Genomic DNA, 16,369 nt, shown 5'->3' with positions numbered 1-16,369 from the left:
TCCACTCTTACTCTCACACGATGGGTTTCTTTCACCCACCCTAGCCTATATAATAGAAGTAACCCATTTGGCATCTCAACCTCCCCTAAATCATCCGTATTATGGTAGGACTCAATGTAGTGCAGGGTGAGATCCAGGCCCCATGGAGATTGGTTGCAGAAGTCCGTGAGGCTGACCTTGTCAAGGTAAGGAGAAACAGCACGACATTCTGCCGACAGGTAGGCAATCCTAAAGATGTTACTGAGGGGGGTTTTGACTTGGGCATGGAGGAGGCATCCTTGGATGGTGCAGAGCATTTCGAGATCGAGGGAGCAAGAATCCAAAGGTTGCCACCCACACCCAGGGGGTCACCAAAGAGAGCACAAGACTTATTTTGAGGGCCAAAGGTCCCCGCGCATCCGACCTTCTACCCGTCAGACTTTCTTCCATGACATGGACAGCTCCCATTCTACGCAAGAGATATTACCACAGCCCATTCTGTGTTGGAGGTGGATGGCATCATTTTAGCTGAATCTTGCTATACTATCTCCCGTTCATCCCCACAGAGTGAAATTGTATGGGCCATATGGCTCTCACAGCACTCCATCCGAGTCGGACCAAAAATAGCAACTCTGGTAAATTTTAAGAGTGTGATCCTTTGTATTCCAGGATAATCCCAAAGCTTGTACTTTCCAAATATATAGACATCTTGGAGTCCACCACACCCCTTTCATAGTGGGAAATGTCCAAGCTCGTGACATGCACAATGTGCGGTGATCTATGTTCAGACCACCGAGACGATTCCTAGTGCTTCTTAGAAGTACAAGGCTTTGCGGACCGGTTCCAGAAGGTCTTTCTTCGAGACACTCCCCCCCCCCCTAAGCTCCCCCCATCCAGACTGGACTCTGGAGGACCACAAAATTAAACTCCTCCCAAGTTCCAAACCCCCGAACAAGTTTCCATATCGTCTTAGCAAGGCCATGGAAACAGAGTCGGATCGTCAACTCCACCGGTTGCTGCAATCTTGTTTCATACGCCTAGTGTGTGTCTGTTCACAACCCCGATCCTTTTTGTCAAAAAAAAAAAGGATGGATCCTCTCGACTTTGTGTAAACTATCGTGCTCTCAACAAGCTGACGGTCAAAAGTAAATTCCCGATTGACTACACATAAGAGAGGCTGAATGAAGCAAACGTGTTTTTGAAGACTGACCTAAAAAGTGGGTACCATCAGGTACAAATTATGAAAGGCGACATCCCCAAAACCGCATTCCGAACTGAACAAACCTACTACAAGTTTGTGGTCATGCCCTTCGGCCTAACAAACACCCCAGCTAGATTTAACCGCATGATGATGCATGTGTTTAGGGACTTGATCGGCAAGTGTGTCTTCATCTTCCTGGATGACATACTAATTTTTTCAGCTATAGAAGAGCAATACGACATTGACGTCGAGAAAGTGATGAAATTGCTAGAAAGGAATGGATTGTATGTCAATGAGAAGAAATCAAAGTTTTTTCTATTCGCGGTTCATTACCGTGGATACATAATTAGTGCCGAAAAGGTGGAAGAAATCCTAAATAGGGAGATCCCAAAAAGCGCATATCATATTCAGTCGTTTGCAACCATTATCAAGCATATTCCACCCACATCGACAAATTTTATTTTCGGCAGCTCTCACTTATCTTCTCAAAGTTGTCAAGACTCAGAGGCAACGTATTCACATGACCCCTCATGGATTACAGTCCTTCAAGGACCTTAAGATTGCATTATCTGAGGCTCTTTGCTTAGCACTAGCCTCATGGGATGACCCATTCCAAGTGATCATCGATCCGTGTAACATCACTATTGGACCAGTCTTGCAGCACAGCAGAATGGCTATCCAATCGCTTACATGTACCGTAAGTTGATTCTTGCCGAATAGAACTACTCAGTCTATGATCACGAACTCCTCACGATGAAACAAGCCCTAAAGCATTGCAAGCACTTCCTCCATGGGCGCGTCTTTGAGGTTCGACAGATCACCACTAGGCTCTATGTTGGCTTCAAACGATGCCAAGCGCGAATTAGAGTGATCGACAGCACCATTGGAGTAAGATGTCACATGGTTGTAACTTTGGTCTCATAGGTCACTTTGGCCTTTTGAAGACGTTAATATAACATTTCATTTCATTTCTCTCTCTCTCTCTCTCTCTCTCTCTCTCTCTCTCTCTCTCTCTCTCTCTCTCTCTCGCGCGCGACAAACCGGCTGCAGGGTTATTGGGCTAGACTGCTCACAGGTTGGACAGAGGGGCAGGGTTGACAGCAGGTATGCAGGCAGTTGCAAAACTATAGGCTGCACAGGTGCAACTAGACTGCATGTGGCGCCGGATACAGGGTGCAGACTTCTCTTTCTCACTCTCTCTCTCTCTCTCGTGGAGGGTGACAGGTTGCAAGAAACAGGAGTAAACTTAGCATGTTCTAGAAGAGATTACGAGCTGATGTATGGCTTTGTTTTTGGCTATGTGCATGTGCCAGTTAGATGTGTATTCAAGGCCTCATGGATGTACTATCTTAGCTGATTAGAGGTGAATAACAGTGTGGTGTTTTGGGGCACAGGGCTGTGTGAAACCTCTATGCTAAGAGGTCCAGAGGACTGGCAATTTGGACATGCATACGTATAAGCCATGAATGACCATGATGTATTCAGTTAAACTCTTCCATTGAATTTGAATAAAGAAATACAGAAAAGGGGCGCCAAGCTTTGGGGCCAACACGTGTCGTCGTTCTTTTTGTGCAGGAGCACTCTAGCTCCCTTTTATCTGTCTTATTTGCTGGATTACAACTGTGTTTGTGTCCACTAGTCTACCACACTTTGGTGCCTACCAGAGGCCGGTTTCAAGGTTCCATTGCCGGGACCATCACCAACTTTCTTAAGCGGGTGAGCTCGTGGTTTGTCTCGAGGAAAGTCGTTGCTGAAAATTTCAGCAAGATGTCAGACTATGAGGATGACTATGACTATGATGATGAGGAGGAGCACGAGACCACTCCTGAGAGGACTGAATCTGAGGATGTACTTGCAAGAGAACAGGCTGCAGAAGATGCACGTTATGAGGATGTAATGCAGCCAAAAGATATGCCAAGTAAAGAGGAAGATGATGAACAATTCAAAGCCCATTTGGCAGGGCAGTGGATGTGCTCATGCAGCTCACGAAAAGTGAGAAGTTTGCTGAATTTATGAGGGCCCCTTTTGAGCCTAAGAAGAAGAAGAAGGTGCGTTCTAGGAACCCACCTCAGGGCAATAGTGGTGCCTTCCCACAGGATCCTGCTTTTGGACAGTTTTCCAACATGCAAAACACTTATGGTGCAAACCCACAGAGTTCCTTTTTCGGGCAGCCACCTATTCCGCAGCAATCGATACATCCAGGCTATTTTGGCGGTGGTTCTATGTTCCAATCTATAATTGGGGGTTACCCTCAAGGAGGCATGGGAATGCAAGGGAATTTTGGAGCTAGTTTTCAGCCTAGTATGCAAGGCAACATGTATGGTGGTATGTAGCCCGGAATGCGAGGGAATATGTATGGGGGCATGCAGCCCGGAATGCAAGGAAACATGAATGGGAGCATGCAGCCCGGTATGCATACTGGTATGTTTGGAAACATGGGAGGATCAGTAGGATTGCATGGTATGCAAGGTGTGGGAACTCGCAATGTTGACCCTAGTATGGGCATGAATGCAGGGGGTAGCAATCTTGTGAAGCCACTTCCTTACGATAATGTAACGCCTATGGGTAAGGCGAAGGATTATAAGGAAGGGGGAGCTACGGTGAAATTTGACATATTTAGTGGGGCCAAAGACAAGCTCAAGGCTCTTACCTTTTTATAGCAGTTTGATGGTACTTTTTCTGGTGGAAATTACACGGAGTCCTCGAAAGTGAGAAAGCTGCGACTTTTCTCAAGGGCAATGCATTGCAGTGGTGGTCCACTCTTCTTTTGCAGGGCATAGCACCATCTACTTGGGTACAGTTTAAACAAGTGTTCTCTTCTATGTGGCTCACATCTACATTTGAGGTGATGTAATGATACCATGGCATAAGATGGATGCATCGAAGTGTGAAAATCTGTAAGACTATAACAAGAAGTTTTGGGAAGCTCTACTCCCAATTACTTCTTATCGTGCAGTGCCACTGTCTGAGCAGAATGAGAAGTATTGTTGTGGGTTGCCCAAGGAAGTGCGTGACTATTGCATTAAGACCTGAGTAACAAATATGTCGTAGATGATAGACGATGCCATGACAGCAGATGCGTTACTCACTAGCGTTTTAACTGGATTTAAGAGCAACAAAAGCACTGGCAATGGCAAGAAAACTTGAGAAGTCAGGGCATGCATCTCGGGATGCAACAATGGCTGTAGAGAAGCGATCACATCACCTCACATCTTCCTACAGGCACCCACACAGGCAAGGGACCAATTGATGGGACACCCCTTGGGCAAAAAATTAAAGCATTTGGAGAGTGTTTTGACATTATTTTGCAGGTCAAAAAGGGCTGGCTGGCTGACTGACCTAAACTGTGTGTGTGTGTTTGTGTGTTAATTGTGATGATGCATCTGTTAAGTCTCCTTTCCTGTATGGCTGCATGCAAACAACAATACTCAAAATAAGCACAAAGTGATTGGCATACCACCCAACGCCCATTTATGTGAAGTTGCATTTGAATGGAGAAACTTTGGGTGCACTCGAACATGATCTATGCCATCTGAAAAATACAAAACACAATTGTGAAGAAGTAAAATGATTAGGAAACTCCTATAATGCATTGAACAGAATCTATGTTAGTTCTATTACTGATAAGGTCACAAACTTATCAATGCTCTTGATAAGAGGACAACTTGCCAAAGAAAACTACAAAATCTAGCTTAATTTTGTACTTACTAGAATGCACAAAAAGCAGGGAAAAAAAAATTTGCAGCAAATGTAGATATGTTCAAGGCTTGTATATTCCTTGTAGTTTTACACTAGAATGAGATTTGATATGCACAACCATCTAGCTTTTCCGAGTATTGCGCTTATCCTTTTGCCCAACCTCCAACATCAAACGAGAATGAATAACTCCAGCCCAATTTGTTTCACCTCCTTGCTCAGCATAGAACAAAAAACCATAATTTTCTCTGCCTATATAATCAATCTTCACAACTAATAACACTCTTTCCAAATACCAGTGCATCTACAACTTTCGGCACTCTGACAAATTCTTAAGAGAAAAATATCGTCTCGGGCCTACCAGCTCCCCAAACTCTTTAACCATGACTTCATCAGAACACCTGCATACCACCTCAGATGTTGCCAATGGAACCTGAAACACCCTTGATGTCAAATGAGCCGAAACAATGACTCCAGGCATTACTTCAGCCCCATTCCTTCTCAGCAAATCTAGCTGAAACGATGCAGGAATGTTCCCTTTCCAAGCGTGCCACGGTAAATTGGCAAACTGCCACAACCCTATTCTCCTCAGCCAAGCCTCATTCTCCTCCATTGTTAAATCAAGCTCTACTTTTAAGTCTTGAAATGGCATAGCAGTAGTATGCACTAGAAGCATTCAATTGCATGCATGTACAGGGGCCAGCCCCAAGGCAGCCCTTTGGATATGCACAAAAAGAAGATCACATGGGTGCAAAACACATGAAATTGCAAAACAACTCTTCGTCTTATGCCACTTCAGAACTAGCTTCAAGCTTAGAGCCAGGTTTTCAATGCCTACACGCAATGAGCGGATTGGAGTATTGGACCAAGAGGAAACAACAATCCTCTTATAGCCATCCTGAAACCATTTACAATCGTGAAAACAACAGAAGGAAACCATGGGAATTTATTTAGGTAGAGGGAGCAATGCTCAGCCTACCCAATGTGGATAGAAGCAAAACAAATCAATACGATCAACAAAGCCTTTGGTTTGAACCAGATGGCCACTTTGCCAATAAATGTCACAAAATGAAGGCAATTCAATACACAAGGCAGTATAAATATGCAGCTCAAGAGAAAAAGCAAGTCAATACATAAGGCAGATGAACATGCAGCTCAAAAGACTAAGTACAAGTTGCAATGATGAAGGAAGTTATGCCTCTAAGATTACGGTCTCTGAAGATCACAATGTTCACATTGGTGTGCGGCTTTTATTATCATTATACTTTACTTCTGATAGCCAAGAACCATGCCAAATGGTGAGCTGCAAAACCAGCAGCCATTCATGATTATGTTGCTTGCATTTGTTGCACATTATGACCAACGAGTTGTTTGTGTGCCAGTACCAACATATGATACCAATCATAGACAACATGCATCAAACAAGGATGAATACCCAAGTGCCATACTAAATGCTTTAGATGTTATGAACAGAAAGGTAACACCTTGGGAAGAACATTTGCATTCTACCGATCATAGTTGCAAGAAATGTTGCGAGGTTTTGAAAGATTCGAGGTTGTTGTCTATTGATTGGTATAGTAGAGATGCACTAACTGGGAATTCTCTTCGATTGGAAAGCATTCATTGGTCTTCAATGTTTCCTCAACCACTTGTTGTACAGGAACCACGACAAGCCTGCTTTTTGGCTTCCATTGGAGTTAACACAATGGCGGATGTCATAACAGATGCGGGATTAGTGTTGACTTTCCCACAAGCCTTCTAAAACATAACTTGGGTCTGCATCACAGGCGAGTGTGGAAAACTATTACTACGTTGTTGCGGCCTTTTGAACCCATGGACTTTTAAAACATAACTTGGGTCTGCATCACAGGCGAGTGTGGAAAACTATTACTACGTTGTTGCGGCCTTTCGAACCCATCCCACCCTTGGATGATCAGGACAGACTTCATGATTGACAATCCTAAATTTTAGGAGTGTAGTCCTTTGTATTCTAGGATAATCCCCCATTCCCAAAGCTTGTACTTTCCAAATATTTAGACATCCTGGAGTCCACCAAACTCCTTTCATACTGGGAATGTATAGGCTGGTGACACTAACCTTAGGCACTTCACATGCTTTCTTGTTTGCTTTTCAGCCATCACTCTAAAATTGTGAAAACGAATGAAAACTTCACTCTTCTCCTTCATGAAATACACCCACACTTTCCTCGTGTGATTATCAATGAATGTTACATAATACTTACAGCCACCCATAGATGTAGTTTTTGTAGAAGCCCATACATCTAAATGCACAACATCTAGTGCATTCCTGCTCACATTTATATCATGTGAAAATACATGCTTTGTCTACTTTCCGAATTGACATGTTGACATGCTTCAAATACTTTATACATACCATCAATCTTAAACTTAGGCAACCCTATCATAATGTCTTAGTCTACATAGATTTCATTCTTTGTACATTTACATGCCTAGTTCTTTTATACCAAATGTCTGGATCTGCAACAACTCGTGATCCCTACGTAAACATTGCAGCTTTCACTTTATGGCATATTTACATCTAGTGTAAACATTATGCCCACTATATTACCTTTTACAACCAACCTTAACCTATCTTTAAAGTCTTCCACATAACAACCATCAGGGTTAAAGCACACATGCAAACCCTGCTCAATCATCTGGCCAATAGAAACCAGATTCTTTATAATATTTGGAGCGTGAAGTCCATCTTCAAAACGTACTTCACCTTACCATCTTGCATAGACAATGGCACATTTCCAACATGAGCAGTACCATCCCCTGTTTCAACAAAATCTAGCTTTTCAGAATTTTTCATATCCTTCAATCACTCGCCATGACGGGTCATGTGGTTCGAAGCACCTGAATCCACATACCATACATCCTCATTGTATGTGGATACATCATTTCTCGACACAGCTCCAGTTCTCTTCGATTGGATGCGCTTTCGGCAAGTAATGTGTACAATCTGTTGCTTCCTTCCCCGTGGATCCAGCCTCATACTAATACTTTATGGGGAATGCATAAGAATACTAAATGGTGAAAACAAAGGCATCGACGAATCTCGGGTTGTAAGTTGCCTCTCAAACAACGTCTATTCTTATAGAGATGCCTTGTGGGAATACTTCAAGTCTCCACTTTTCTCGCAAAACGACATATCTCTAGTGATAGATGTTGTCAATGTGGACGACATGCAGAGTCCGTTCTCCATCTTCTTTGGAATTGCACGGAGTCCAGGGCTTTCTTGCAAGCATTGTCTCACAATCTCCAAGGACGTTTTCCATCCTTCAACGGAGGAAAACTCTTCTAGGTTTTTGGTGTTTTCCCATCTTGCATGGCTGGATTTGACACTTTCATGATCTGGTTGAGATACTGGGCACTCTGGTCTATTTGGAACACTAGGAACCATATTATGTTTCGACAGCCTTCTCTGAATGCTTTCTTTCGTGCAAATTTTTGCAAGTCCCTACATGACTGTCGACAACTGGACGCTATTGATACCCGACAATTGAGGTCTTTTTCTATTGTTTCTAGCTTTCTTCCTTGGATGACTTCTCAGTAGAGTACATCCTCCCCATGTATATAGCTCCTTGGTGATAGAACACTCGTTTTCTACTATTAAAAAACAAGGGGTGTGTGTGTGTGTGTGTGTGTGTGTGTGCATACATGTATATGTATACATACATACATATGTATGTATACATATATACATACGTATACATACATATGTATGTATAGATACATAGATATGTATGTATACATATACATGTATGTATGTATACATTCACATGTATGTATACATACATATATATGTATGTATATCTTTAAAAAAAGTATGTATACATACATATATATGAATGTATATCTTTAAAAAAAGTATGTATACATACATATGTATGTATATGTATATTTGTGTGTGTGTGTGTGTGTGTGTGTGTGTGTGAATCTATATCTGTGTGTATACATATATATATATATATATATATATATATATATATATATATATATATATGTATGTATGTATGTATGTATATGTGTGTGTGTGTGTGTGTGTGTGTGTGTGTGAATCTATATATATATATATGTGTGTGTGTGTGTGTGAATCTATATATATATATATATATATATATATATAGATTCACACACACACACACACACACATACATACATACATACATACATACATACATACATATATATATATATATATATATATATATATACGTATACACACAGATATAGATTCACACACACACACACACACATATACATACATACATATGTATGATGTATATATACATACATACACACACACACACATATACATATACATACAATACATACATCATATGTATTGTATGTATATGTATATGTGTGTGTGTGTGTGTGTATGTATGTATATATACATCATACATATGTATGTATGTATATGTGTGTGTGTGTGTGTGTGTGTGTGCACACGCGCGCGCGAGTCCATGGCCCCATCTCTTCTAGCATTGCCTGAGACTTGTGATTTCTTACAAATTTTGTAACAGCTTCTGCAAGAATGCTTCCCTAGTGCTTCCTTCGGCAAGCTTTACTAGCTATTTGGAGTTCTCCCTACTGCAGGGGTATGATCTTTTTTTCACTTGGGTTCGTTACTGGGCTCTTTGGACTCTATGGAAAGACAGAAACCATAGAGTATTTGGTGATCCGCCTCCAGCTAAATACCACTTCTTCCGGGCGTCTCTGCGACAATCGTTCTTCGACTATCTGCATGCCCGTGATCTGGATTACCCTACATACTTGTCATAAATTGCTATCTTTTGATGTTGTAGCTGCATGTCCTCTTTCTGAGGACTAATTACTGTAGTCTGTAACATAAATGTAAACAGACTTCACCAAAAAAAATGTGTGTGTGTGTGTGTGTGTGTGTGTGTGTGTGTGTGTGTGTAAATATCTCTCTCCGAGGGCCGATCCACCCATCATACCTAGACCACAGGCTAGTGTAGGAGCTCGGCCGAGAGGTGTGACACTCGGCAGAGCCACAGAGTTATGCAGAGCTTGATGCCCCAGACCCCATGGCCCTCGCCCACGGCCACGCCACTGCAGGAAGATCCGGGCCATCATCGCAGGACCTTCTCGCGCGAGCTCAGTTTTACCACCTTGAGCACCATGTCACAGTGGCCCATGAGGGATGTATTAGGGTGATATGAGAGCTCTCTGCTCATGTACCTAGATCAGATTTTAAAGTTCTAGATTTTTGTTATCTTTCTTTATTACTATTTTGTACCCAAGATTATGTACCTCATGGATATGATGTAACCTTTTGGTCTCATAGGTCATTTTGGCCTTTTGAAGACGTTACTACAACAGAGGATCAGGACCATACTAGCACGGCATGGGAGACATCTAGTCAGAGTACTCACCATGGAGGACATTGAGGATATCCGCCATCGACCGATGAGAGACATCTTTGGATAGTGATGTATATGATGCTTACTGTCACGTGCACACCATTCAAGTGTACAGTGACATGGCATCATTTTAGCATCATAAGCATCATCAGGTATTTTACTGGCATTTATGCAATTTTACAGGCATTTATGGGGCAGCCGACAGCAGTTGTGGACATTGCATATGGCCGACAGCACTTATGCTGGCCGACCAGCAGCATTCTTGCATATATATACAGGCGCCTCTCCATTCAGCATACCAAGCTCATCATAGCAGCATTCAGCCCAGTGTGCTCCAACGCATTTCCTCCAGGAAGCTTTGGGAGCAGCATTTCCAGCCAACGCATCAGCATTCAGCAACGCATCATCATCAGCATCATCTTCAGCAAACGCATTCAGTTCAGCCCATCAGATCTCCAAACGCATGGAGCATCCACCTTCCCGTGTTGAAGGGCATCTGCGTTTCATCATCAGGTCAGCATAGCATCTGTTCCAAAGCATCCCTTCAGCGTTTCCTTCCCAGGAGACAAGGGAAAGATAGTGGACAACAGTTCATTCAGCATAGTCAGCATATAGGCAGCATATTCAGCAGTATAGATCCATTTGGATCTCATTGTAACCGCATTCATCATCTAATATAGCTGCATTGCATTGACACATATTTGTCTATCTCTTAAACATCATTAAGTGCAGTTTAGTTAGACTAAGGTTGTGTTTACGACGGTCTTAAGCTCTCACATGTCACATTGGTATCAGAGCGTTACAGGGTAACCAGCCTTAGAGCATGTTCAGTTCATCAGTCATTCAGTCAATCATCATTTTTATCGCTTCCGCACAGTTAAACCCAGTTCTCAAAATTTTGCAAGCCACCCTTAGGGATTTTCCCTTAGGTATGCATCAGTAACCCATCCATCTGCATGCTTGCACAGCATATAGGGTTGCACATGGCTTGCATAACAGACATCTTAGCAGTCAGTCTTGCATACATGTTGCCCATGAACTCTCTAGGGAAGAATGACATCCATCATCAAAGGAGGACATAAGTTTTGGGCTTCAACTGGCAGCAGCAGGGGGTTTCTCTTCCACAGAAGACGGAAGTTTGCTCCAACATCACCTCAGGAGGTTCAGAGCTTCAGGAACGACGGAGATGGTAGGTGAAAGGTTTCCACAGGCAGGTCAGGGGTGACTCAGGTATTTGCCATTCAGTTCCCGCAGTACATGGAGTCTTGGCTCAAAGGATTTCACTCCTGCAGACGGCCTCAGTCCCGGCAGCAGAAGATAGAAGGGGACAGTGGTTCGGAGGAAAAGGATCACAGAGGAGTCGAAGGTTGCCAGGTATACCACCTAGCAACATTTTAGCAGCGGGGAATGTCACGTGCACACCATTCAGGTGTACAGTGACATGGCATCATTTTAGCATCATAAGCATCATCAGGTATTTTACTGGCATTTATGGGGCAGCCGACAGCAGTTGTGGACATTGCATCTGGCCGACAGCACTTATGCTGGCCGACCAGCAGCATTCTTGCATATATATACAGGCGCCTCTCCATTCAGCATACCAAGCTCATCATAGCAGCATTCAGCCCAGTGTGCTCCAACGCATCTCCTCCAGGAAGCTTTGGGAGCAGCATTTCCAGCCAACGCATCAGCATTCAGCAACGCATCATCATCAGCATCATCTTCAGCAAACGCATTCAGTTCAGCCCATCAGATCTGCAAACGCATGGAGCATCCACCTTCCCGTGTTGAAGGGCATCTGCGTTTCATCATCAGGTCAGCATAGCATCTGTTCCAAAGCATCCCTTCAGCGTTTCCTTCCCAGGAGACAAGGGAAAGATAGTGGACAGCAGTTCATTCAGCATATAGGCAGCATATTCAGCAGTATAGATCCATTTGGATCTCATTGTAACCGCATTCATCATCTAATATAGCTGCATTGCATTGACACATATTTGTCTATCTCTTAAACATCATTAAGTGCAATTTAGTTAGACTAAGGTTGTGTTTACGACGGTCTTAGGCTCTCACATGTCACACTTACCTTTGTTGCTGGAGTTTTCCTTCCCAGATGTTATCCATTAGGAGCTCCTAGTACCTTACTTTTCCTCATAGTTGTTGTTTCAGTTTTAGTTAGTTTAGTTGTTTTAGCTTTTCTTACACAGACATTGTATCAGATCCACCAATTGTTGTAACCTTTTTGGTCTCATAGGTCATTTTGGCCTTTTGAAGACGTTGGGTTTATACAGCGACCGCGGTATATGGATGTATACATGCCAGACAGCTCTCGCGTTGCTATTGGACAACTACGAGTCTCATCACATCAGCTAGAGATAGAGGCTGGGAGAGCGGCACGGGTTCCCAAAGCCGAGCGGATATGCAGATTGTGCCGCGAGGAGGTGGAGACTGAGGATCACTTTGTATGTAGATGTAGAGCCCACCAGGGGGTCAGAGATAGTTATGCAGGATTGTTGAGGAGCACTCTTCACTACATCAGTTGATGGAGGCCTCGGACCAGCGACAGCTTGGCAGACTACTACTAGAGCTTCATAGTTCTCGAGAGAGACTCCTCCAGACACCCGCTCCCACTAGAGGTGGGAGACAGTCCCAGCTCACAGATTTCTTCCAGAGAGCTATGCCAGTGCCAGCTGATGTACCACATGGGGTGACCGCACAGAGAGCAGAGGAATTGAGAGCCAGGAGGAGACCTAGACAGACTGGACACAAAGCACCCCGACTCCGTCATCGAGAGATAGCAGCTATCCGGATGAGACACCAGATGGAGACACAGGAGAGGCTAGCTCGCTTTCATTCAGACTCGGGGTACATGTTCACGCCACTCACAGCCTCAGCATCGGCGATGTATGATATCTTATATCCCTCTTATGGCACTAGATGGAGTTAGACATAGATCTGCATAGCATGCTTGTACTACCCCTTCAGCATATACAGATGCATCTTGCCTTAGCACTCCATCCACATCCCCACCCCCCTTTATATTGTTTGTATATGGGCTCCACCGATCCATGATGATTCACAGTTGTATCCAGACACATGCACACTTTTTCTTTTCTTTCTTTTCCTTTTCTTCCGATGACCGGAAGAACACAGTTGTATTATTTTTTGTCTCATAGGCCGACTTTGGCCTCTCGTAGACGTTAATATCTCTCTCTCTCTCTCTCTCTCTCTCTCTCTCTCTCTCTCTCTCTCTCTCTCTCTATATATATATATATACACAAACACACACACACACACATATAGATATATACACATATATATATGTATATGTGTCTTCATTTTGCCACCCAACTGGTCCACCCTTGCTTTCTCATTATGTATAAACATTGGACTAGCATCCATGGCAATTGCATATGCTGGAAATTGATGCCAGACATGTGATACTGTGTGGATTTGGCTTTCCGTTAGGACTTCTGCCTGTGTGTACAGGCCCAAAAATGACTAGAGAAGTGGTGTTCCACTAAGCACTAAGTCTGGTACCTCATGTACTTGCCTGGAACATGACTATTTTGGTATAGTCTCACGAACGGGGATTGTTCATACCAATGCTGCATTGCATAGCATCTTTATGTGCTTACCTGCAAATTGAATTTGCGTGTTGTTTTCAAGCTTACTTGACCAATGTGAAGTTCCGAGTAAGGGGGCTGAGATTCCCCCGGTCGGGGTTGAGCACAATCTTGGCAAACACTTAAGCTATTAACATAATTAAACAATTTTAAATGGCGCAACACAATAGAGTAAGAAGCTGAATTTTATTTTTGCACACTGCACTAGGGCCGGAAAGGGCCGACCCCCCTTGTAATAGATTTTATTATCAAGGAAAACTGTTACAAGCCTCACGGGCATTCACATGCCAAACTGTTCAAGTGCATCCATGATCATGAAAACAGCATTGCAAACAAATTTGTCGTAGACGATGGAATCCATAGCTTCACTTGAGAGTAGCTTCGTTCCTTGATTCCTTGAAGCTTGTCAAACGCAGCTATGCTCCACTGGCATCCATACACATACACATGTGTGTGCCAGGACCGAGACATAGGAGACCATATTGACAAAGCATTCGAATCTCAAATTGAAAATTGCTTGCAAAATGCTCTTACCAAGTATTGGACGATCAATGTCGAGCTCCACCTCCGTGCGGACGAACTACAGCTTGAATGTGACCGTTTTCCACTTCCGGCTGAAATTAGGGTTTCTGATTTTTAGGGTTTTAAGCAGGTTATATGAGTCCAAAATTGGGCATTTTGGGCTCTTTAGATGCCTATGAGTAAGGGGCTCAGCTTGGTATGGTTTCCTCCAAAATTAGGGTTTCTGAAATTAGGGTTTCTGCAGAATTAGGGTTTCTGAAAATTAGGGTTTCAGCAGAATTTGGGGGCGGTAGAATGGTTAGGAGACTCCATATTCATTTAGAAGAGAGAGATAGAGTGAAAAGGTGAGCAACTGGAGGCTTAACTGTGAAAGGAAGAATCTTCAAGCTTTCCATTGGAGTTGGGAGCAAGAGGGAATGAAAATCAGCACTCTCACCAAGCAAAAAGTTGGAGAGAATAACAAAAATAGGCTCTCTTGAAGGGGGGCGCCTATTTCTAGAGAGAGAGTGTAGAGAGAGGTAATTTTCAAAATGAGTAATAGCATGGTGGCAGGTCCTCATACTGCCACCCAGTCCATAGCCATCCCTTTTCCACACAAATTTAGTGGGAAGGGTGCCTGGACACTCGCCTAGCCGACCGGAAGGGAATTCTAGTCTATTCTTACTTATAGTTTGTCCGCCCGAGCTTTAATGAAGTGTGGACGCCCAATCTCACTTATAACTTGGGCGGACACACTTATTAAAGTGTGGACCTGCAAAACAAAGAATACATTGCTTTAACTCATAAAAAAAGTAAAGTGGTGTACTTACCACCTGTCTACAGCCCACAAACGAGGTCAGAATACAGTTTCACTCGCACGGTTCACAAGAGGGCGTCCCCTACATGTGAACTACACAAACAAATCTTGCATGCAATCAAATAGTTCATGCAAAGACAGGATTTTTAACTTGCAAACATGTTATGCAAGGATGCATTGAACAGTCTCCCTATTCATTTAGCTTGTAGTCCGTGGTACCACACTCTGGATTTGGGCGCAGATACACAATCCCAACCCATATATCCAGCCTACTGGCTCTCGGTGTAGACATAAGTCCCCAACCATAAGATGCCAGTCCATCCTACAGAACTCGTCCATAGGCCTGAAGCGCAGAGAATGCCCAAATAGTGACATCCTCCCCTGCTTCTAAACAGTTGACCGCAACTGAAATGCTTCCAAATATGCTTGAAGGAGCTGCGGATACTCCTGGAAGTATGTTTCATCCATCCATTTTGCATCCATAGGAGAATAGTTCTTGAATTTCACAAGGTAGCGCCTCTGGAGTTTGCCACCTGCAAACTTTCGCTCCTTATGAAACACAATTTGCTCTGGTTGCAATACCTCTTCCAGCTCTTCCACCTCTGGTGGATCTTCCATAACCGGTTCCAAAGGTTCCGGTCCCACATATTTGCGCAAGAGGCTCACATGGAATGCATTATGAATCTTCCAATGATCCGGTAAAGCAAGTCGAAAAGCCACATCATTGATCTTCTTGATCACCTTGAAGGGTCCATAATACCTGGTAGAGAGTTTTGGGCATGCTCTCTCCTTGCCAGACCTCTTCCTGAGTCTAGCTTTCTCAAATTTTAGCAATACCAAGTCATTCTCTTTAATGTCCATTTGCCTTCTATGCTTGTCGGCAGCTTTCTTATGCTTTGCTTGAGAGCGTGCAATGGCTGTCCGAACTTGTGAAAAGGCAATATCAAGGTCCCTGACAAAGTCATCAGCAGCAAATATCTCATCTTTTGTGCGTAAGATAGGTGGCAATACCACTTTGCCATAAATGATCTCAAATGGGGCCTTGCCTGTAGAAGCATGTACCGTATTATTGTATGCAAATTCTACAAGCGGTAGATACTTTTCCCAAGAAGATTTCTGATCTGTCACATAGCATTTAA

General features: G+C 43.3%; 1 protein-coding gene across 2 annotated transcripts in view; it reads right to left on the bottom strand.

Annotated features, from left to right (window-relative positions):
* LOC147627795 (uncharacterized) overlaps positions 1 to 16,369 on the bottom strand; it is a 110,138-nt gene that overhangs the window by 57,074 nt on the left and 36,695 nt on the right. For both annotated transcript variants that reach the window (XR_015268330.1, XM_086814772.1), the window contains exon 3: positions 4,638 to 4,712. Coding sequence is in view for 1 of the 2 variants with exons in the window: in XM_086814772.1 (XP_086670898.1) it covers positions 4,638 to 4,712 (75 nt within the window). In the remaining variant the exon portion in view is untranslated. The remainder of the gene's footprint in view (positions 1 to 4,637; positions 4,713 to 16,369) is intronic.

The sequence above is a fragment of the Cibotium barometz genome, chromosome 20, assembly GCF_041138505.1.
Source record: "Cibotium barometz isolate CiBa-2024 chromosome 20, ASM4113850v1, whole genome shotgun sequence".
Lineage (NCBI taxonomy): Eukaryota > Viridiplantae > Streptophyta > Polypodiopsida > Cyatheales > Cibotiaceae > Cibotium > Cibotium barometz.
The sequence above is the reverse complement of the archived record's forward strand: the minus strand, read 5'-3'. Positions and strand labels throughout refer to the sequence as shown.